Genomic DNA, 22074 nt, shown 5'->3' on the forward strand with positions numbered 1-22074 from the left:
TGTGCAAAAGTGGTGCCGTGCAAAGTCACAGATGCACGATAAACTGATAGTACAAGACTAGAGAAAATGAAGATATGGATGTTAAGAATGGAGACAAAAAAAAAAAAGCAAGGTAATATATGAAGGAAGAGGGCAGGAAACAGGAGAGTCGGATGCTTAATAATGCCCTCGTTGCTGCAAAGATAAACTAATGGCACAAGACAATGCTTCTTGTAGAACAAAAATCCAATAGCAATGAGTCTTTATTCACGTTTAGTCACCTGACATGAGGAAAGTGTCTGTTGCATTAAAATAGTCATTAATGTAAATGGCAGCATGGCTGAACAAGTCCTTTCCAATGGTAACGAACATCCCACATAGTAAATTCACTTCAACACAGCCTCATGACAATTCCCACATCAAAACAGTACTTTATTTTATATTTTTGCCTCATGATTACTCCCATATTAAGATCTTTCAGCTGTCAAGCGTACAAGGTGAAGAAAAAGGTTCTCAGTCAGCAAACACAGGTGCATCAGGAAGCATCTCCACAATACACCACTTCAGATCTGCTGGGTCCCAAGTCCATCCTTGAACGCTGGGCTCCCAGCACCACGTGTAGCACACTACTAAGGCTACACTACTATGTTAGCTTATTAATTCTGCATACATCAGGCCGAACAATGTGTCAACCTGCAAAAGACTGAGCATTATAACTGAAAATGGCAAAAGATTCACTCTATTGAACTTCACATCATTATTTGATGTTAAACAATGAGGCAAATCCCAACAGTATATACAAAAACCAGCTTTGCTTTTACAAAAGATTTTGTTTCCCATATTGATTAATCCAGGCAGCTAACTCATTGGTTTATGCAACTTTATTGAAGAAAATAAATCAATTACTAGTAGAGCTATTAGTTGATCACTCATCCATTTACAACTTGCATCATTTATTCAGTGCTATATTAAACAGTGTTTTGGAAGACAGATTAACTAATAGCTCCAAGCCTCCTAACAAAATTTAAATGAATTACAAAAATGTTCTTAGACCCTATTTTGGAATACAAGGGATGTTTGACTTCCAATTTCCATTCTCTGTAAAACAAGAACTGGTCATTCCTTTATTGACATGCATAAGATACATCACATTTTCTGTTCTGCTGATGCTATAGATTCAGTACCAATTCTCCAGACATATCAGTTATGAGCAAATGTATATAATAAAACCTCAGTTCTCTAACACTAGGTTTGTAACAAGATGGATGTTGCTACAGCAATGTTACTTCTTTGATGGGAGAAAACTGAACATCCATCTCCTCTCACCCCTTTCAGGTGGTATCTTCAGTATCTGTTAGAGCAATGAGGAATGTATTTTTTTAATCTCATAACCAAGTTAGAATGAAGACATTGGCCACATAATACACATGCTCCATTAAAAAAAAAATTCTGAATCTTGGGCAATTGTTCTTGTGTAACTACTTTACAGATTCTAAAAGCAGTTATTGTCCAAAGCTGGAAGAACTAAAGTCTTCTCAGATGAGCATGTGCATGAATGGAAGGAGGTAAACAAAAAAATAAAAAAAGATGAGGTCTGATAGGGGAGCAGCCGGATAAGAAAATCAAAAAAGGAACAGTAATTTAAAGTTTATTCCAGCTATAATGCAGGTTATTCTGACTTTAAGGTAGCATCACATGGCATACTTCTGAGTCCATTCCCGAGATATTCTGTTGTACCTGCAAAGAACAAGAACTGAGTTACTGTCAGGATGAAAATAACAATTCCCTAAACCATTAATCATTAAATATTACTTTCACCTCATCTCCTGATTGTCTTCACATGAAGAAAAGTCTCCTTTTAATAACATAAAGGGAAAAAAACCTCAAACAAATCCCTCTCTAGACTAACCAGGATGTTCTTAAATTTATATGAAACACTTCAAACTCAAGTCAAGCATATTTGCTGGAGGTCTGCTGTGAATAACTACTCAAGTGGAAGGTGTGAATAACTACTCCAGGGGAAGGAATACAGACCATTTGGAATAGCAGGGGCAAAGGGAGTGTTTTGTTTAAATATTGTTCTTAGATAAAGATTTCAGAGGATCACATGCCATAAGTAAAGATTACTTGGTTAATAATATCACTGCATTTAGAATTTGTCAAATTTCTTGTTTAACAGTAAAATAATAGTAAATTTTCTTCATACTTTGTATTTTCTTTCCACATTAATATACTGCTGAAATAATTTTTAAAAAGGATAATGTTATCTTTAAGTATACTACCTCCACAGGAACTGAGCTGACAATTAGTTTATACTTAACTCCATGCTTGTCAGTAAGAAGTTAATTTTCAACTATACAAGCAGAACATAATCCCCATACATTTTTTTAGTCTGCAATGTATAAAAGACAGACACTGGTGAATAATAGAAGTCGAAATCTGAATTGCCCAAAATTTTGCATACCTATGCATGAGGTCTGATTATACTGTACTGCTTCCAGGGCATCACTTTTAATGAAATTCTGGCAAAATCTGGGTAAATACTTGACAGAACAAGTTGACAAGCTGGCTCAAACTCAGTAATTATTTCACTCTTTTGTTGTTGTTGTTGCCATGCAAGAGCAATATCTGTGAGAAATAGTGACTGGCCAATACATTTCACACTAACCACAGATCAAGCTGTTAAATATTCAAGTTCAGTAACTGGTCCATCCATTATCTGTTAGTTAATCCAGTGCCTTAAAGCATGCAGCACTCAAGTGCTGACAAGTTCCATTTTGTTAAATGCACAGATATGTGCAGATATTCTTACCCTACAGCATAGCGTATTTCTCTGTCCACTCTCTTGCTAACCTATTGTACCTAATTGGACAAGTATATTTAGCATTAATATATGAAACAAACAAAGGCTAATTTATGTCACTATATCCGTGGAAAAAGTTTAAAACAAGTAAGGAATAAAAACAACCATTTCAACACAGATAGGGACAACTTATGAAGCTTTGTTCAAGGGGAAGTTTTCAAATTAAAGACCAAGTTGCTACTAAAAAGGGCACCAAAACAACAAAGCTGTCTTTTCCTCCAAGTATCTGTCCTACTTACACATAATAAGTCAATAAATGGGGCAACATGTACTTTCAAATATTGCCATACTTGTGAGAAAAAGATGGCTTCCTTCTCCCGTTACTTCAAAGATACCAAGCCCCGTTGTTTAAATTACTATTGAAAATAGATACTACTTTGACACACAGCTCTCTGCACTTCAGATTTCCCAGTAAAAGACTCGCTTGGTACAGCTGTTTGAGAAAGCACTCTTCACCAAGTTTGTTACAATACTGCTCTTATGCAACTCTGTACTTACTTGTCTCTGTCTGTTTTATAGATACGTGCAATCTCTGGCACTAGAGGGTCATCTGGATTTGGATCACATAACAGTGAACAAATGGATAAGAGAACTGTAAAAAAAAATAAAAATAAAAATAAAAATAAAAATAAATATATATATATATATGCATCAATTGCAAAATAGGAGCAATCACATTTAAGTACAGTTCTTTGTATTAGCACAATGTGATAACTCAAACAACATCTCCGCTGACATATGACCAAAATAAATTTGCAGCCCATTTTAAATAAATAAATACATATGAACACAACATATGAATCACTTAGAAGTTCATAATGTTGTTGTCTTTGGGTTTGTTTTTTTTTTTAACCAATTCTGGTAACTTTCAGTTAACAAGCAGAAGAACAGCACTGTTGTTTATCCCCTGCGCTGTGATGAAAGGCAACAGTCAATTTAAAGCATGTTATGTATTCTGATGACAAGAATATTCCATGTTTTAATTACCAAAACTAAGCCTTATTCATTTACTTCTGATCATGTTGATTTTTTTTTCTCTGTACTAAGACAATTTACTCTGTTCCGCGCTGATAAAGCTGCAGGTAGGTTGTAAAGAAGAGTAACACTGATGCAGTCTGCAACGTCCACTCTCACAGAAAAACAATAGTGACAACATTAAAAAGTAGGGTATCCACATCCAGATCACAAACCTACACCTTGCACAGACAGGAATTACAAGTTCTGTAAACAAAGGAGTACTTCAATGGATCTTTTGAAGCTACAGTGACCAGTACCTTTGAAGCAAAAAAGAATTTGATCATCATGAAAACATTTGAGCACTCAATGTTATTTAGTACATTAAAATGGAAAAAAAAAGACAAAGCTTCTACTGCAGCATAACACCAATGTATCCTAAAGCATAACCACAAAGTTTAGTTCATGAAATTCATGCAATGCCAGTGCACAGCAGCTGAAAGCAACATTTATGAAAAACCACTTTTGTTAACTGTACAGATGTGACAACACAGCGCAGCATGCAATCCCTGACAGACTCAACAACAACAACAAAAAAACAACAAACTATGAAGACTTAATTACTAAAAATGAAAGTCATCTTTAAATTGATATGCCAGTACGTATTTATACGTACATTTGGAGGGCAGGAAACAAGCACTGTCTCCACTTTAGGTTGGAATACACGACCACAATCTTTCTTCAATCCAAATGCTAGTAGTTTACTCTGGGACTAAGCTAGTATGCTCTGCTAAGAATAGTGCAGCAAATAAGCAGTCACATAAGGTCTTCAAACAGCCAGTTAGAAGAAGGTATTTGAAAAAACAGACCTTCATTTACAAATATCTTAAGATATGATTATTAAATTGGCAAAAACACAGACTGGATTTAAAGGAAAACTCAAGAGTATTAAAGCTAAAAGCATAGTATCCAACACCAAATGGAAACATCTCTTCCTCACAAAAGTTACCTTTAGAAATAGTTAAAGCAGGAGACCATTGTGATCTTAGAATATCGAGACAAATGCTGCCATTACTGTTAATATTTGGATGATAGATTCTTGTTGTAAATGCAACCTGTAAAAAAAAAAAAAAAGATATAGTTTGTTTTGATTTATGACAACATCATCTGTTCTCAGTCAAGCTGTCAGTCAACTCAATTTCCTGCTAAAGAAAATAATCGAGCAGTTAAACCCTAGATTCATAGTAAGTACTCTCAATATCCAGCTATCACTCCAATTCAGAGAGAGGGCAAGTGGTAGGCTGTGCTTTAATCACAGTTCACTGCATGCTGATGAAGATGCTCAACCAGTGTCTGAACCATGGCAACAGTGCCATCGTGAAGCTAAAGAATTCCAAATGTTATGGTTACTTCTAGCATGCACTTTCATATTGTAAGAAAACTGGCAGACGTACTTTTCTATAGTTTTACCAGCTATTATTATTAAATAACTACTGCCAAAAGCTAAGAGATACAATCACCGACTCCAAGAACTCACCAAGAGTCATGTTTTTATGGAATAACCCAAACAGTCATACTGTAAGACTTGACTGCACCCTTAGCAAGAATTCTGTTGTAACACAAAGCTAGTAAGCTTTCCTAACAATCAAGAAAAACAAAAATAAGATGAAACACTAACCCAGGACGTTCAGAATTCATTAATTTTCTCCGAAAAATGTATGCCAACATACCTACTTTTGTTGTAGAGAGGGACCTGGGCATTTAAGATACTATAAGAATGCACAAAAAAACAAGTCCTTCACATCATTAAAACACAGATGTTGGCATTTTCTATCCTTTAGTTAGTTCCTTAAAGACAGCTAACACCACAAATGAGAAAACGATACTTACCTTAGGTGGTTTGAAAGGGTAGTCTGTAGGAAAGTGAATTGTCAAGAAGAACACACCACCCTGATATGGACTGTCATTCTGCCAAAGTAAACAAATAATTCCCCTATTATCATCCTTAGAACAAATTCCAAGAAGATGTTGTTTTTAAATACATAAATCAACTTGTTTCAATGGTTGAACTGTCTATTACACCAATGTAACAGACGTAGTTAAAATTCAATTACTACTTCCTTAGGTATGTGATACTGAACAGATATTTCTCTTTCCAGATGGACTTCTCTGAGCTGATGCTTCAAAGAAAACTTCTCTACCAACTCACTCAGAACAATTTGGCAAAAGTACCTCAGTTCCCCTGAGATGGCCCAATTGAATGGTAACAGCATGGAAGTACTGCCTAACACGTTCAAGAACAAATAGTGTTTGGAGTATATTTGTTATAACCACCCAATTTTACAACAGCCAAAGGCCTCCCATAAGTTCTACCTTCAGCTTAGGTATTGCTTAGCACTGCAAAATATTACCAACACATAGCTAATTAACTCCTTGTTCCATGGTTGTTTTGTTTTGTTTTGTTTTGTTTTGTTTTTGTTTTTGTTTTTTTTTTGTTGTTGTTTTGTTTTTTTTTGGGGGTGGGGGGGGGGAGAAGGGGGCAGAGGAAGAGAGTAAAAAGAAAAGCATCAAGATTAACAAAACACATTGAGATTAAAGAGATTTCTTCCTCTTTTACAGAACAGAACTTCAACATTAGCAGGTATGGGAGTGTACTGCACATTACCGCTGTTTGAAGTGAAAACTACAACACAACTCCAGGAGCACGGCTATCAAAAATGAATGTGGGACACTGTACACTTCTGAATTACTTGTTATCTGAATCTTTATATTCACTGTACAAACATTTCACACCAGTGTAAGACGACACTATGTCTTTCTCAGCTACATAGAAGCAAATGAAATACTGCAGTACAACACATGGGACTAAAACATAAAAACACACAGGTCGTAACTCCTACACAGTTCTGTATCAAAAACCCAGCAATAGATGTAACCTCTTGTATGTGGTCAAGGGTACTACATGAGGCTTTAAGGAACAACCCCTTTTCTTCACATTTTAGCAAGTGTGGGAGCAAACTTCTCCCAGAATATGTTAAAACTGAAGTTGACAAATAATACAAGCACTCTTGTATCTCATTAAGAAAATCACAGCCTTTGTAATATCCGCAGAGCAGGAATGCCAGGTGACTGGTACTACCCTTGAAGGCACTAAACAGCACCAGGTGAGCATTAGAGCTAACATCACACTGTCAGGCCAATTTTGAAGCAGGAATACAGATCTTTCTGATTGACACCAAAGAAACCACAAAGGGAAAGAAAGGAGCTGTACATTGTTAAACCACGAGCTAAAAATAATAACGCCATTTTAAGATTCAACTGATGTTTAATACCTTATCACCATGCAGATACCAGGTACATAAAATCAAAAGCAATGCAGCGCAGAACATGTCTTGTATTTCAAATGATTTTTATCCTTTTGAGACACTTAGTTACAATCAATGAGGACCAGGAACTTGAGAATGAAGTCATTTTTCCAATGAAGTCAACCTCTGACATGCAAACTTTCAGTGGTGATCTACTTAAAACACGCTTGTAGCTATATAGAACTAGGACAATTCAGCATCATTGATACTTAATTCCTCTGAGCCTCACCAGAAGCACAACTCTGGGGCTCCAGGCCTACTGGCATCTGATATTGGTCTGAAGTTATAAAAAGTTTTCTAAATATAGCTAATTAGCCCTGAGAATTGCAGATATCAAGTGCTTGCATGTTATGTTTTTAGTCAGAACAAGTATTTGCCTTCTTTAACAAGGAAATATGAATACTCAGGTTTCAGTTGTGTACTGTACATTTAACACACAGGATTCTCCTCAGTCATAACTCAAAGTGTAGAAACAGTTAAATGCAAACAAACTTTCTAGAAATAAGGTGATAACAGCCAAGATTGTTCTAGAAATTATTCTATCCCCAATATGAGTTCTGGTATAAATACCCCAGCAGCAAAATTGTGTTCAGACTAATTATTTTTCCTCTTTTATTTTCTGTAACTATAAGAAATACCTCTAGACCTACTGCCTGATAATGAGAGTTTTAAAACAAAAAAGCGAAACAGGGAAAAAACACACAGGTTCTTCCTGAATAGGATCTACTAGTTGAACATTACATCACAAGAATTAGAATACTTACAGGTCCCATAATTGTGGCTTGCCAATGAAACACTACAAAAGAAAAACTCCACATTATTATCTAGGCATGGTATGCTTTGTGTTAATAGAGCAAAACTAAAAACCTAAGATTACTTACTGTCATCTCCAACAGGACCTGCTGAACACTGTGCTGGAGGATCACGAGCTAAGTCACTAAGTTCCTTAGGAAGAAACAAAAAAAAACAAAGATCTGTTCAGAGAAGAAATGCTAAAGAATTCAACAGTCATTTTCAACTCATGGCCAACAAAAATCTCTCAAAGTTTTTCCATGTACAAATGCATAAGAATGTGCAGTGACAACTATTAAAATCAACAGATCGATATCAGAAACATCTTTGTAAAAGACAACAGGCTAAACTGAACACAAAGGTCAACAATTAAGGTAACTACACTTTTTCAAATATCACTACTTTTTATTCCTCTTAAGACACTCCTGTTGGAAAAGGGACAAAGAGAACAGGTCACTGAGCCTGAAGTGGGCTAAGTCCAACCAGTTTCTGATCATGATTTCCAAGGATTAAGTCTTAGCCAGAGAAGTGTTAAGCTGGGAATGAGAAAGCTATGGTTAGCTTTCATGACACAGAAAGCACTGTGTGTATAGCATTCAATACTAACATTCAGACCAACCAGAAACTCAGTTGCTTTTTTCCCCACTGCCTCTAGCAAGAATACATTTTTCATAAGATAAAGCAGACAAATAAATTGAAGATACTGACAAATATCAGAAGCAGGCAAAGTATCTGCACATTTTATTTTAAACTTTACATTCATGACAATTATGCCTTTAAAATTCTGAATAACTAAGATGCAGAAAGCAGATCCCCCCGTTCCCTTGTTTCACAAGGAACAAAAACAGAAACTCAGAATGGAGGATTCCTTGTCTAGTACCAAGATCGCAGTGATGAATCTCAGAAGTCCTGGATTCATTTAAACACTCTGTAGTTACTTGACTGGATGGTGTGTTTTCTAAGAAGATGTTGGCTTTCAGTTACAGAACGCAGTAAATAACTTCTCTCCCCCCTGCTGTTTTTCAAAGCTAATAATGGCTTCAGGAACTTGTGTAAAACTGCACTTGTCAAGGCTTTCCAAGTCACAAGAATGGGGAAAGCCTTCAGTCCTTCTCCCAGATATTAGCAGTTGCACCCAAGTCATTTACGACAGGCCCACACAAGCCATTAAAACAAGAACTTTCCATTACATTCTCAGACTTTTAAGGAACACAGACACACTTACTAGGTTGGAAACACACATACGTTTGGACCAGACAGCAACCAGGCCTGCCTGGGAAAACTCTGCTATCTTTTAGATTTGACAAATTCTATACTTGATGAAAACTTAGTAAATGTAAACCAAAACAAAATGAGAAGAAAAATGCATTCCTTCCAATGCGAATACCTTGTTCTTGCAAACACAGGAAGAGAGGAAAACACTACTCCAACATATATAGGTTCTCGGAACACTGGAGATCATCATTTCCCCTCCTTATATGTGTTGATTTTCATCACCTTTCTAATTAACAAGATTTGAATTTTGCACTGGGATGAGACTGTGCAGAAAAAAATGGAATTGTATCAGTTTTCATAAGCAATGGCACAGTGGAATGAGTGTTCATCCATTTCAGCGCTGCAGTCATCTGTGAGAGCAGACAACAGCTCTCTCTACAGCACAGAAAACTCCTTCACAGAGCACTCTTCTATTATACAGCACTCCCCTGTTATTGATGGGGGCTCCCTGGGACATTCTTACTTCTGCAATGAAATCTCTGCTCTGGTCCACGTGTTGTTCCATGGACTTGCTAGGTTAGATTTAGACCATCTGTGTAAAGATGAAGAAGAAATGTAAAAACTTTCATATAGAAAGCTTTTTTTTGTTTGTTTGTTTGTTTTATTTTCAGGTTTTCCCTCAACAAACGCTTAGCAAATAAAGGAAGTCCTGGTAAGCAGGCTGACTTCCCATATGAATGTCTTTCCAATTACAAGAACTATCAGTTGATTGTTTATGATATCCGGGAAAAAAATTCCCCTGACTGTGTTTTGTCCCTTAAAATAAACTGCAGCAAAAGAAGATGCAAAAAGACTGTTGTTATATTTTAACGTACTTATGCTGTTATTACTGCATTATTTGATTTAATCTGGGAAGATGATCCTATTTCTGGAAAACTATTATGGGGACTAGGAACCATGAAATGGCTCTTCACAAAGTTCATAGAAATTACGAAGACAAGAGGGCAAGAAAAGACCAGCCTACAAGTGGAAAGCCAGAGGTACGTACAACAGGCTACAGAGTTCTTCTAAAAGTTCTACTGTCTTCAGAGAAAAAACAGCATTCAGCTTAAAAAGCAGTTGACAAATATATTTTAAAACATAAGAGAGATTTGAGTACATCAATAATTCCAGCAGGAAAAGCAAGTAAGTAGGACTGCAAACGTAAGAAAAATATTTAAGAAGTGTCAGTAAAAACTTCATGAAAGAAAAAAAGGCTTCAGTAATTTACAAAGTGAAACACGCGAGCTTGCACGCTCCAGTAATCGAAGACTCAAAATACAGGTCCATAGGGAGTTAGCCCTTTTAACTACGGAAACGAGTCTGGGGAACAGGCAAGCCATGATTTTCATAAACTAAAGGTCTCAAAGTTTTGTCTGGTCCAAAACACTGAAGTACAAAAAAAAACCTAACTGTGCTAAACAAAGAAATTCAAAGTAGAGATAAGGCTAGGAACACGATACATTACTCAGTATTTCCACCACAGAACAAATGATTTACTGACTGAAGTCAGAAATACAAGAGAGCTAGCACTCATTCTTGTATTCTCTTCATGATCCCTTAGGTACCACAGCTATAAGAATAAAATTGGGAAGGAAGCTGTTTGTCTCAGCAATCTAAGTGTTGGAGAAGAACTGAGGCAGATACAAGCAACAGCAGCCAGTTCTTCCTGCTCCCAGTAACACCAAGCTGATATTTACCCAGTTGGTAGTGTGTGACACCTCACAGCTACACAAAAGGACGGAGGGTTTTTCTAAAAACAGGGCACAAAGTTCTCTCCACAACTTTCAGAGGTGCCTGCTTCTGAAAGCTACAGCTCTGCTGAACGCAAGGGGCGAACTGGAAGAACTAGAAACTGGGCAGGCACAGACATACGGCTGTGACACAGCGCGTTTGTACAGAAAAGGGAGGAGACTCCTCTCCAGCAACCCAGCAGCAGACCCAACACTGACCTTCCTCTTTAGCTCAGCCACTGAAACCAACCATTCCACAATAGGCAAATGCTTCATCTGACAGTATTTCCAAAAGCAGAACTAAGATTGGTAATTGCCAGGGGCTGATAAAAGTTCCAAACTGTTCCCTAGCTTTCACCCATCCCTCACTAATAAGTTATGACCACATCAAGTTTCACCTTATCAAGTGGTGTTTAATATTTAAGAATACAAAATGTTAAAAACGTTCCCCAGAGCTGCTCTAAGCATAAGGGCTTTATGATGTTCACATTCCTTCTGCTGCACTGCCTATCTACAGCTCTGCAGCTTTTTGCTTACACCCAGTTTCAGTGGCGCTTCCCTTTGTTAAGGTATACACCAAGTTACATCTCAAACTGTTTTTAAAATACCCAAAGCAGAACCCACGCTTTCCTGGAGCCAGCTGCTCTATTTTTCATTTTCCAGGTGGCTTAGGAAAAAATAGGTATTTTCCCAAGAAGTCAATTCCCAAGGCTTTATGTGAAAATGTTTGCACAAAGGCTGGTTCAGGGGTGCACTGCACACCCACTTGGAAAGGATGAGTCTTGAATTACAGCCATGACTAGTAGTCCCTGGCTCCGCCACAGGTTTCCGGTGTAGCTCCAGTGTATCACCACTGTGCCCCAGTTTCCAAATATAAAGTTGTGATAGCTCCTCCTCCTCCCCAGGGAAGATTAGTCACACAGCATTTCGCAGGTTAGGCACTATTTAAGGATCGAGCACCCATGCCAGAAGACAGTGGTAGCATGTACAGCATGACATATAGGTACAGTTTTGCACCAGTTTTGGAAAAGCTACAGAAAAGTGGAAGTACAACAACATCAACAGACAGCCCCGCTTCCACACCACACGCCATGGTTTACTGCCAGTTTCACATTAAGACTGTAGTAATCGTAATTTCACTGGAAAATTCTCACACACTTCTCTGTATAAGTTCAGTAAAATTAGCCAAAAAATAAACCAAACACTTAAACCACTAACTAGCTGCTTGTTTTGCATAAAAATATGCATACGCTTCTATTGGAGATCTAAAACAGTGGCACATGACTGTGAATGCAGGACTATGTTCCTAATGATATAATAAACGACAGGAATACCACTTTTCAAAAACAAATTGACAGAAAAGCTCTAAAGAAGCCTCACACAATTCCTCTCCACCAGTTGCTTACAAAAAGGTTACAGAAGTTATTCAAATGGTGAAGAAAATTCAAAGAACCGAGGATGCCTCACCCAAGAGTACAAGCAAGACCGTGAAGGTAAATTCTTAAGGCAACAAGCTGCTCTTCTCACAAAAGCATCCAAGCCTCAACAAATCCAGTAGCAAATGACTGCTTGCTGCATAGGCAAGCTGCCTTCCCACATGCAACCAAACTGAGCAGTCAGTGCCAGCCCCTTTGCGTCCCACTTCTCAGAACTCACGCTCCCTGTGGCTCCACTGCTGCATTTTTCTAGTTTAAGCTGGAAACAGCCAGAGCTTTATTTTTAATGATGGTAACAGCTTAACTACAGAGTGGTAAAACATCACTCATCTTCTCAGCCATAAATGCACAGTTAAATTTAATACCAGTTTACAACACAATTACTTGCTGAAATCATAAACTAACAGCTTTCTGGTCCTGTCAAGAAAGAACAGGGATGATTTGTTTTAAGTTTTTAGATGCTAATTTGTATTGCATCAGAGGCAAGGAAAGGTAACAATCAGTTACACCAGAAGTTTTTTTAAAAAAACAACAAACCAACATCAAGCAAACAAAAACATCACTTCAGCCAAACAGAAAGTAGCATTTATTAATCCGAGTGTTTGTTTAATACAGTCTCTCATTAACAGTTCAAACACTAAGCATACAAAAATTCATCTCTCTATTAGTCTTCAGCCACCAGCTCACTACTGAAAACAGCTTAAAAAAGAAAGGATTGGAAGCAGCTATAAACAGAGGGGAAGAACATTTAAGCCTGTTTGAAGATTAAGAAGTGTCAGCCAGCAAGAACTACTGCTTTATCCCACACACCTGCATTCACAACATTTGTTTCAACATGAAAATGAACCATCCTTGGATGCAGAAAATAACAGCCTGAAAAACATGGATTTTTAGGCTGAATAGGAACATGCTGGTACAATATACATGACAAGTGTAACCAGCAGAAAATTATCAGTTTTAAACAAGCTGGCCACTTGGCTAGCATTTAAAAATAAGGATTAAAAACACTATGTACAATGATAATGCATAATAAAGATGCTGAAGTTCATAGAAAACAGAGCAGAGTACTTCTTAAGAAATGCAAGGCACTACAACCAGGAACTTAACAGTGGTGATAATCCTCATCATCATTGTTTTACATGTTGTACTCTTCTGACTTGCCCTTTCTTCAGTTTTTACTATTAAAGCTTTCAGCTTACCCACTGCACACTGCTCGCACATTATCTAGCAACAATATAACACTTACTAAAAAATACACACTGAAATATCTGATCTTTAAACCTAGGAATCAAAGGAGATGCCAGATTGATGTGTAAGTTTAATAAAGTCACTTTGTGTGCCTGGACTGTGATACCAACTACTCCAATGTCTACAAGCTATCTTTTTCAAGAACCTATCTTCCACTACCTGAGACACTGGTGAATGAGGCTATTGTCTACAGCTCTTCTCACCTGATTTCAAATTTGGAAGGTGTACAATGTAGGTAATGGCTTCCAGCAATTTTCACTGTTACAGCAGCTGAAGTGGCACTATTCTACCCCAAACTTTCCCAGAGTTCACCTCTGCAAACTGGCAGATGTGATGGGAAAAAATGGTCACTCGCTAAAGGCGTTCAGAACAGACTTTGAAAAAGGTGGCAGCAACTCAACTACAGTTGGGCTCTGGACTCAAAGGCATGGCTTTTTTTTACTCCAAAGTAACCAAAATCCATAGAGCTATCTTACCAAAGACTAAGAAAATCTGACCTCTTTACTCACTTGAATTCTAATGTGTTAACAGCTACCATTCCCTGAAAATAACAGCGCTACTAAAACACATGCTCTCAGTGCAGGACACAGACAGTGCACGCAGACTATGTTCTGAAGGATAAGCGCAAAGTACCTGTTAACTACCCCTTAGTTCAGCAATAACTGGGTATTTCACCTCTGCCTTTCCCAAGCTCTCTCCTACTAGAACCCTGAAACTCGCCATGCTTTTGATTCACACATTTCTCCTCTGAGAACCATACTTACCATCTGTTCTGTGACCCAGGACTACAGGGCAGCATTCCCAGACAAAGGTCAGCAGTGAAAGCCAGCCGCAAGGGGAGAAGTGTGCTATGCCCAGCTAAACGAAACAGGATGAGTGGGGAAGGAAGGGGCACATTCAATTCAGCAGATTATCTCAAAATGATACACTTGGAAAAAACTTACATTCAAAATGAGGCACTATGATCCAATCACCACTGCTCAGGAATGAGATTTTGGCACAGCAACAATTTCACACCAACACTGGCTGGATGCTGGGCTTTGAGGTGAGGGCCTCCCACCATCTTGCTGCCCAGCATTCGAGGCCCTCACTAGAAGCAGCAAGTATCTGGGATTCATATGGCACACCAGAGTTCACTAGGTTTCATCAAATAACCACCTCAGGAACGGCCATGAATGGAGCAGGTTTTAACAGAAATAACAAGTGGCCTTAACTGCGTGCTTAACCTCTAAGTCTCCACTTAATTAAAGATGCAAGAATTCTCCTTGTTCTCAAGAAATGCATGGAAAAGAGGACCGTGTGACAGAAAGTCATCAAATTAATATTGTGATGAACAATGCCACATGACGTGGAGTGCGGTTAATCTGTTGTTTAGAGGTAGTCTGGAAGACCATTCTAAAATTTAAATATTTAAATTAAATGAAAATCAACTCTCCTTTAACCAAGTTCTTTTGACTTTGTCTGTTCCTTGTTTTGCATTAATTCCCAGACGCACACAAAAGCCAATGACAGACACAAACCATTACAGGGATATTTCATGAATGTGACAGCGTGTCCTTGTGGAGGTAATTCTTCCACCATCTTATTTAGAGCTGTACAATTCTGCTAGCACCTTATGCTCTTGTGTACAACCACAGTGGATCTCCGTACAGAGCAGCAAGTGGCAGAGGCAGAACTAAGGACATAGCAGGAAGGTTGAATCTAGATGATCATTGTGGTCCTTTTCAACCCAGGCCATTTTATGATGACTGTCTAGACAATTAGGTACAATTAGGTACATCTGCTCATATTGAGCCAATGATGTAAACACATTCCCAGGTAGTTACTGAGGTAAACTTCAGATGCTCTGACACTTGTCTCAGCTATCTAGAGAACACGGATGTCCAAAAGGGTTTTTAGGAGGACAGAAACAACAAAAAACCACAACAGTGTTTATAAGTGTATTTATGAAGAGACTGCAGCTGCCACCCTGAACTGCTGCAACAAAACAGGGGGCACCACTCATCTGGAAAATCATCATTCAGCAGATTCTCCTACACTGTTGAATAAAAGAACACAGCAAGCCCAAGAGGAGAAAAAGTTTGCAGTCATCTGACTTACAGTACCAGCTGGCATTGTTACTTGGACAGGCAAGCAAAGGCTGGGAAGTATTACCTTAGTGCAGACTATTTACAAGGAACCCGAAGATGCTGCTGGCAGAGGACGAACCACTGAGCACCCAGCCAGCCCAGCTGCATGGCACAGAGGAAGCTCCCCATAAAAGCAGCTGAGTGCAGCACACAGCACAGCTTTCATGCCCCTTCCACCCAGCTGACCTACAGCACATCAGTACCCACCCCCAGTTCTGCTGCAGCTCTGGAGTCCAGATGCTCGGGAAAGGATTAAACTTCTGTTTCAACACTCTTCCACTGGGTCAGAGCATTTGCAGAGCAGTCTGAAATCCTCCCTTTCTTAAAACTAGAACAAATAATAACCGATTGCATTGGGAAAAACTGGAGGAAACGTTGAAGAAGTCTACTGTGCCATGTCTCTCAAAGGAATGAGGGTCAGAACAAAGGTTTCCTTTGCACAAAATTTTAACATCAAAGCTCACTATTGATGAGAAGGTTCTCAATAACGTTTAAAACAACACCAATAATAAAAAACATCTTTCTCTTCAGCTTTCCGTCTGGAATCCTGCAATGCTCTGTGCGGCTCACTCTTCAGTAATAAACTTTGTCCCAAAGTGTTTCACAAAGGGTTGAGAAAAGCATGGATGCCAACTTTAACTTACGAACATAATTTTAACTAGCTTTTTGAACAGCTTGCTCAGCACAACCTACTACATTTCATGTAACGGCACCCCATGAAAAACCCACTGAACATTTTCTGGAAAAAAAAAACACAAAAACAATAAAAAACACCTCCAATACTTCCCATTTAGAGCTTGAGGTATTAAATGCAAGCTCAAGAAGTTCACAAAACTATCCAGCTTGTGCAGTTCAATGTAGAATACACTCTACTCCTGTCAAGTTGGCTTTAACGGGAATTGTATTTAAGAACGTGCTGCTGTCTGCAAACATATACACATTATTACAGCAGTTCTCACTTCTTACCCCAGTTAGTTTAGTTTTTTCTGCATATTATACAGGCAGCTGACTAGATCACCTCTGTCACAAGAGAAAATGAACATCCGTAACTCAAATTTTTCAATGTAAGCTGCAGCATATTAGCCCAAACCATCAACAAAAGTCAGCCTATGCTTAGATAGACCTAACAGTGGAGTGCAGACCACATGCTCCCATCTGCCAGCTCTGACGCACAGGGGAGGGACCTACAGCAGGATGGACAGTTAAAGCAGCGAAACCTTAATATCTGCAACAGAAAGATTTACGCGAGATGGTGCATCAAGACCCTAATCTGAACTGCACACAGGCTCTGCCCCTTTTCACTCCCCTTTAGCAGCTGTCACCATGGCTCCACAGGGCGTAGAACCTCTGTCCCCTCCTTTCCTCCTCAGCTCAGCCTAGCCCAGCCAGGGCAGGGGCTGCTGCCAAGCTGCTGAGATGCTCAGGGTCGGGGGGGCACAGAGATGCCTTGGCCAGGAGGCAATTCACTGCTGCACTTTCTGCAGCTGCTCCTACAGCTGTTTGCAGCCTTCCCCCGCCTTGGTTACCCATTTTCTTAAGTGCAAAGAAGGGCATTGCTGCTACGGCTCTGCTTACTGACTGCAGGCAGCTGAAGGCAGCTCATTTCACAAAATTCTACAGCAGCTCTCTTGCAGAAGAGATTCACATAGGGAATAATATCAAAAGCACTGGCTTGCTTTCAAAAAACAAATCTTTAAAAGCTGGAATGATCGTAAAGAAAATGCTGGCCATACAACCTTTTACCCAGTGCATTATCCCACCCAAACCCTTCAGCACAGCACAGTCTGTTTGTAAGGTATGCAAGTATCTATCTAATGGCATATTGATCTCTGAAGTTCTGTAAATTACATAAGTGAGATTACAGCCTCTTCCTCCGCCCATCCCAAAGCACACATTTAAAGATCTGTGCTGACTGGGAACCCACTTCACAAGCACAGTGCCCAGTTAATGGGAAGAAATCTTTACATTCCTGCAGCTTAAACATCCTAGCTAAGGATTCTTTAATTTTCCACTGTCATCAAGCACGACCAGTTCTAAAGTAGGACCTTCACAGCGAGCACTAGACTTGAACACGGGTAGCAAATCTACCAACTTCTGAAGTATTACTTACATTTTAATAATATTCGTTTTGCAGTACAAATGTAATTTCTGACTATCTAATCCTAAGCAGAATTTAACTGATGACAGCTTTCAGCTGACACTAAATGATTTTATTCTAGTTTAAAACAAACAAGCAAACAAAAACACAAAGTTGTTCCAGGCTAGTTCTTCCCCAACAATACACAGTAAACCTCGTGATTTGAAAACCCCAATCCAAGATGACCTTTCTAACCACAAAGTGGTGAAGCCACACGGTGTTATCTACCTGGGACAGAACTTGGCCTATCCAGGCATATTCAAAACAGTTACAGTGAGTGAAACAAGTATCAAAACACAGTGCAACACATTCAGTGCATCCACAAAGGTTAAAGCATTTTAACTGATCTTTCACCAACTGTGCTTCATTACCTAGCTAACCTTAAATTTCTGTGCTCCAACCATATAAATCCAGACTTATTTCTAGACATTAATTCAAAGCATAAGATAAATTTAATAACTTCAAGTTATTAAATAATTTTGAATGAGCCCAGCAAACTAAGTCTGAAACCACCTCCCAAAATAAAGTAAAGCAGCTTTTATTTAGAGATGGAAACCTCATTCCCAGGAGCTAGCTTTTCAAGTTAAGCTCTTACATTTTTGTCCCAAGTTAAAAACAAAGTGGTTACAAAGAAACACACTAAGTAGGTTTTACAACCTTTTACCTGGATCACCTATACAAAAGCTACACCTTTGGTAAAACTGACGCAGATTTGTCATGCTACCTTTATCCCTGCACAATGCATTCCATCTCTTAAAAAATATTACTCTCTCCAGGGTTAGCAGCATCTCTTACTCCCAGCATTTGGAGGAGGGTGGGGGGAGAATAAAGCTGCAATTAAACACACATCTAGAAACAGTGCTGGAGGCTGTAACCTTGAGTAAAATCGTTTTTCAGCCTCCAGTCTGCCACTGCCAGCGGAAGCCCTGTATCTGTACTTAAGCACAGATAAACGGTTTTGCCACCTTCAGCCTTTAGCTTCCAGGATGCCAACTCCTCTGAAGTTTTTCCAATAGATTACCCCCAACACAAAGATGATGGCTTGTACTGTGTTTAACCAAATGGACAGAAAACACAGCTGGCACAAGCTTTGTCAAGGATTTAACAGAAAAAGCATTTCATATATACACACTTCCACCTCCTGCATTTGCTCTACATTTAAGTCTTCTATACCACTTCACTGCAATGCACATTTATAGTGCTGAAAGAACGGCTGCATATCAATGACATCAGCTCCACAGATTTTACCTGTTTTATATATTCTCAACTTCACACTCCAGCATAATAAAAGTTTTCCTGCTCCGGAGATGTAACACATCAGAGCCGGAAGTTGTCAGTGCTGCAGCAATCATGGGATGCATGCTTAGCAGTCACCACTCAAGGCTTCCAAGAGCGTGCAGCACATACATAGCAGGCATTTACATACAAGCTCCATTTGTTCCACTGCCATTACACTTATTTAGGGGAAAAAAAAATTTCATTCTCGCAAAAGGAAGCCATTAAAATTAAGATACTGTTTCCCATTATTCCATAGCAAAAGTACTTCAGTGGTATAATAAAACAGCTGCCATTCTTCTGTAAAGCACACCATGTCAATAAAACAGAGTTCTGCCAGTTGAATGCAGGCCACTCTCAGGGCAGATGGCAAAGACTTGAGGATGAGATCCAGCATAACATCATCTTCCTGAGACCGGCTGTGTACCTGACAATTCCTTCTGCTGGGAGAGCTCTAAGAGCACGTTCCAAAAGCAGGGACCCAACGTAGCAATTCTTGGGTGCTTCCATGTCTGAGCCAAAAAGCAGTCTGTGAGTTATATGAGAAGGAGGGGGTGGCTGTATGGTGAATGCGTAGCATGCTTCAGGTTGCATTCACATGCTGCAACACAACCTGAGAGTCTGATTTATGAAGTGTAATAAAGGATTTTATCTAAGTCCATAAAGATGGAATCAAAAAGCCTAAAAGTACCTTCCCCAGTGCGTCTGGGACGTCATCAGCTGCAGATGACGAGTTCTCACCCTGACAGGCAATGCCACGAGTCAGACTCAATCAGCCATGTGTGATTACAATGCTCTGAGGTCCTGGTCTCTCTTTAGCCTGCTCTGACCTGGTGCCAACTGCCTACTACAAAGAAGCAGAGTTTCAAGGTCTGATCTGTGACCTTACAGGAGATCCCAGATCACCAGCAACAGAGTGCCATTCCCTGGCTTAACAAAGTAGTAATATTAAAATCTGAATTCAAAACAGCTCCACTACAAAATTATTTCTCCTATTTTTTGGATCCCAGCCTCAATCCCAATAAATATTTTTATCAGAAACCACACTTCGAAAGAAAGCAGCTTGCAAGCAATGCTTCCAGTCTGCTACACATCACCATTTTGACGTTCCAGGTGGGGAAAAACAAAATTGAAACTGTAAACCCCACGTGAGTTTGGAAGCCTATCCTCTAGCACCCTGTGATGAAATGGACTAAAAATAACACCTTCAAAACAAACACCAAGCCCACACCAAAAACCCTGCACCAACCCTCTGACCCTACACCCCAGCACTGGGAGAAGCACGACCAATAAGGGCCTGAGAACCACAGGCAGCAGGCCTAGAGCACGCAGCCGGAAAGGACTTTCTCACCCACAAGTTACGCTGAAGTGTTTTAAGGCTTCCACCACCACGTTACGATGCTCAGAAAGGCAAACGGCCCCTCTATGTAACCATCATCACTTCGCTGTAACAGGAAACTCTCACCTGCAGCGCCGGAGAGCATTTCATAAGCACGAGCTGATGACAAAGCACCCAGGGAGGGTCCTGGCTGTGCACAACTCGAGCGATATCACTGCTAATACGGGGAACAACTTCAGACAGCAGATTCTAAAGAAACTGTTTTGAAATCCTCGGGAGAGTGCGGCGACTTGAAGACATCCGTGAAAGTAAAACTAATCAGAAGCCGACTTACAGTGCTCGGGGGCCGTCCTCCCACCAACGAACCATACCCGAGAGCCCGCTGCGACCGGGCAGCACCCCGACCCCGCTCACGGCCGCGGGCGCAGCCCGGCTCAGAGGCGGCACACCCCGCGGCCCCGGGCCGGGCACAGCCGCTCTGCCATCTTAGCGACGACGACTGAGCCGGCGCTCCCCGCTCCGGTGAGGAGACCCGGGCGGCGGCCACTGGACAGAGCCGTCCGACCAGCCAGCCCCGAGCCGGCGGCCTCCTTCCTTCGCCGGGAACGATTTATGTTATCATCACCGCGGCATTTTTTCCGACTTAGCTGTGAAGTCGCTCCGCCCGGCCCCGATTGTGCAACGGCGAGGCCTCGGCGCGGCGCTTCCGCTGCCGGTGGGAACGTGCGGGGCGGCGGGGCCGAGCCCGGCTCCGGGGAGCGCGGAGTGTGCGCGCCGCTGGATCCCGGAAAGGGCCCGGAGCCGCCGAGCCGCCGCCATCTTACAATGCGGGAAAGGCGCCGCACGCCGCGGGGAGGCCGGGAGGACCGCTCCGCGCCGCGGGAGAGCTCAGAGCGCCCGGGGAGCCCCATCCGCCGCGGCCGGAGCGGGCGGGAGCTCGGCGAGGTCGAACGCGAGTGGCGGGGCCGTCCGCAGGGCGGCCTCCGGCCGGCGGGGTGCGGCGGCGGCGGCCCGGGCCCGGCGGGGCGAAGGGAGAGCGGCCGGGCCGCTCTCGGCGGGCGGTGTGGCGCAGCGCCTCCATGATGAAACGACAGAAAAAAAAAAACAAAAACAAAAAACCAAAGCAAAAAGAACGGCGAGAAGCGAGGGCGGGGCGCGGGCCGCTCACCTTGTTGATGCGTTTCAGCGCCATTGTGTGCGAGTGCCGCCGCCGCCGCCGGGGCCGTCTGTGCGCCGCGGTGACTCCGCGCTCCGCTCGCGCTGCGGGGGGGCCGGGAGGAGGGCGCGAGGAGGAGGAGGAGGAGGAGAAGGAAGGCGGGGAGGGGGAGGGGGCAGCCGCGCCGCTCCTTCCTGCGGAAGCTACCGGGGGGGGCGCCCGAGCGGAGAGTGGCGGCCAGCGGAGACCTCCGGCCGGCGGGCCGTGCGCCTGGGGGAGCGCTGCGCCCGCCGCTTCCCGTCACCGCCGGGAAGAGCAGCAGAAGGAAGAGGACAGCCGCGGGGGCCCGACAAAGAGGAGCAGAAGAGGGCAGCAACAGCACCGCCGTTGGCGGCCGGGCCCGAACCCGGGGGG

General features: G+C 41.3%; 1 protein-coding gene across 3 annotated transcripts; it reads right to left on the minus strand.

The window, feature by feature from the left end:
• Nucleotides 1-224: 224 nt before the first annotated feature.
• On the minus strand, nucleotides 225-21780 carry UBE2D3 (ubiquitin conjugating enzyme E2 D3). Of its 3 annotated transcripts, none has more exons than XM_042870708.1 (8): nucleotides 21673-21780; nucleotides 8043-8106; nucleotides 7926-7957; nucleotides 5687-5764; nucleotides 4806-4911; nucleotides 3341-3434; nucleotides 2792-2841; nucleotides 225-1716 (listed from the first exon to the last, which is right to left on the minus strand). In XM_042870708.1, the coding sequence occupies exons 1-7, from the start codon at nucleotides 21694-21696 to the stop codon at nucleotides 2793-2795; spliced, it is 447 nt and encodes a 148-aa protein (XP_042726642.1). In that variant the 5' UTR covers nucleotides 21697-21780; the 3' UTR covers nucleotides 225-1716; nucleotide 2792. The 3 variants fall into 3 exon arrangements, with proteins under 3 accessions (XP_042726642.1, XP_042726643.1, XP_042726644.1); XM_042870709.1 differs by lacking the exon at nucleotides 21673-21780 and adding an exon at nucleotides 20631-20669; XM_042870710.1 differs by lacking the exon at nucleotides 2792-2841 and having other exon boundaries at nucleotides 21673-21779.
• Between the last annotated feature and the right edge of the window lie 294 nt (nucleotides 21781-22074).

This window comes from Lagopus leucura, unplaced genomic scaffold (genome assembly GCF_019238085.1).
Source record: "Lagopus leucura isolate 7727_CA_CO unplaced genomic scaffold, USGS_WTPT01 Super-Scaffold_100004, whole genome shotgun sequence".
Classification (NCBI taxonomy): domain Eukaryota; kingdom Metazoa; phylum Chordata; class Aves; order Galliformes; family Phasianidae; genus Lagopus; species Lagopus leucura.